This window comes from Gavialis gangeticus, unplaced genomic scaffold (genome assembly GCF_001723915.1).
Source record: "Gavialis gangeticus isolate Ggan-Ray unplaced genomic scaffold, GavGan_comp1, whole genome shotgun sequence".
Classification (NCBI taxonomy): Eukaryota; Metazoa; Chordata; order Crocodylia; family Gavialidae; genus Gavialis; species Gavialis gangeticus.
Window position 1 is genome coordinate 154,768,522 of NW_017729024.1, and position 2,298 is coordinate 154,770,819.

Sequence of the window (2,298 nt, forward strand, 5' to 3'; positions counted from 1 at the left end):
CCACTGGATCCTGCTGCTGGCTTGCCTTGGGTCCTGCTGTCACTGGCACCTTGTCATGTTTGACAGGTAGTCACATGCAGATAATAATTAATTTTATAAAATTTTTAGGGACCCTGTGGGCCAGATAGAATGGCCTGGTGGGCTGGATCTGGCACATGGGCTGTATTTTGCCCACCCCTGTTATAGATACAAGGTATGGAAACACTATATAGGAACAAGTCATCTTGAATAAACACATTTACATCATTGTTAAGAAAAGGAAAAGAGAACACCAGGTGTTTGAACATATTCCTGTTTTAAAAAAGCAGAGGGGAAGGAGAGAAACAAATAATAAATAATATAACAAATACTAACAAGATTTACCACATGCTAGTACCAGAGAGCTTTAGGGGGCGCTTTAATTAAACCTGCTCCAAAAGCCACTCTAAAGCTCCTGGAGTGTCATGTGTATCAGTGCCCCCATGCTGAAAAACGGTGGCGGGGCACTTTAACTAAAGCTCGTCAAACAGAGGCTTGGAAAATGGAGGCTTAAACCTTTTTTTGCTTCTGTTCCCATGTCATTAACATCCTGGGCTTTATAATACCATCATCCTGCAATATCAATATGCTTTTTTGGTTCTTTCAAATATAACCAAATATTAAAATACACATGCACAGAGCATTATATTTGTAGCTAAATTTAAGCCTCTCCTTCCACAGGGTCACAGTGCTTCTGCCTGATGCCAAACCAGTGTCCAGAGACTCAGGACCAGCTTTATTGTGTCCAAATGGAATCTACGGGTAGAAAGAGGACCTCCGGTCTGTGTGCATTAGGAGCAATGAAGTGTGCTGAAATGAGAATAGAAGTATTGCATCCAGGAAAGTGTGTGGGCTAACAGAAAGATACCCAACCTCCTGGGCCAAGGACTAGGCAGCCATTCCAAATGAAAGGCTGACTAATTCAAGAAGGCCAAATAAATAAAAACCTAATAAGGGGGTGGGTGGGAGGGAACACAGGTGGAGCATTTTGAATAAATGTTGCAGAGGTTCTCAGGGAAATGAGCCCTTCATCCCCCACACACTGCTACTCTCAGTATTACCTTTGTCCCTGTCTCCATCTCCCAGCAAGCATGCTGGGGCTGCTGAAAATATTGGAATCCCCCCAGAATCTGAAATAGTTCCCACTGGTGGCTCTTGAGAGGGGAATGGTGGAAGAGGGGTGGCAACTATCTTGCTCTCTGGTTAAAAAATACTTTGAGTTCTGACATTCATTCCTGTCCTTAACAGCTATGTATAAGCCAGGGAGAAGACTGGCAGCTAGTGAACAGTTCTGTACCTTTTCTTCTCTAATGTAGAAGGATTCTGTGAGATGAATATATATATTCATATATATATATTTATATATATATATATATATAAAAAATCTTCATATCATATGTATGAGTCAGCTCTCAAAATTATGATTTAAAAAAACATATTTGGACATCTTTTGTTAGCCCTCTACCTTCTAAAGGCTTTAGGATTCACATATCCAAGGCTTTGTTTCTTGCTGTTTTTGCAGCCATTCAAGTAGATACTGCATTCAAAGCAAGCAAGCAATAATTCCAATAATCCCTTGGCCCCATGAACTGAGCTGTATAAATATAACAGCAAACAACACAAGGCTTGTGATAAAATTGCAAGAATTGTCAAATCCAATAAATCCTTACTCTCATAATTGGCAATTGGGCTGGGCAAAGCCCCAAACATCTTCCAGCAACAAGGACATGCTCTAGTAGTTACTGAGACTTCACCAGTTTCACATGTGTATCCCAGAAGATATTAACCCAGTAGAGCAGGGCAGCAGCAGAATCTCTGTGAGTCAGTAACCACTGAATCACTGAGCCAGCATTGACTGAAACAAAATTGGGGTAAGGAGGTCATTATGCTAAATGGTGCAAAAGTATGCTTTATGTTTCAAATGTATTATGAAGACAACAATTAAAATAAACAATTAAGTATCTTACCTTCATAAGCTTCAAGTTCTTCGTATTCTCAAGGACATCCACAAATTTCCTATTATTATTACAAAGGCTGTTTTTTGTCCAGGAAGGATTACAGCATTCTCAAAATTATAGATTTTGTGTTAAACTTAGTGCCTTCTTGCTCCCCAGACTCTGTAGGGGACTATTAATTCTATAGGGCTGCTTCTGTCTTTTTGGCTCCCCACATGGGGTGAAGACTCTGATCTGCTGAGTCTCAAGCTTGGCCTTTTTTATATAAACCTGATCCATGATGTTTTAAAGAAATATTCTAACTTGTGATCATTTTTTACGTTTT

At 39.9% G+C, this 2,298-nt stretch overlaps 1 protein-coding gene across 2 annotated transcripts in view; it reads left to right on the forward strand.

Annotated features, from left to right (window-relative positions):
• Window positions 1-884, forward strand: part of LOC109297861 (complement component C6-like) — a 74,465-nt gene extending 73,581 nt beyond the window's left edge. For both annotated transcript variants that reach the window (XM_019517916.1, XM_019517917.1), the window contains exon 18: window positions 700-884. In XM_019517916.1, coding sequence (XP_019373461.1) covers window positions 700-875 — 176 coding nt within the window. In that variant the 3' untranslated portion in view covers window positions 876-884. The remainder of the gene's footprint in view (window positions 1-699) is intronic.
• Window positions 885-2,298: the final 1,414 nt, after the last annotated feature.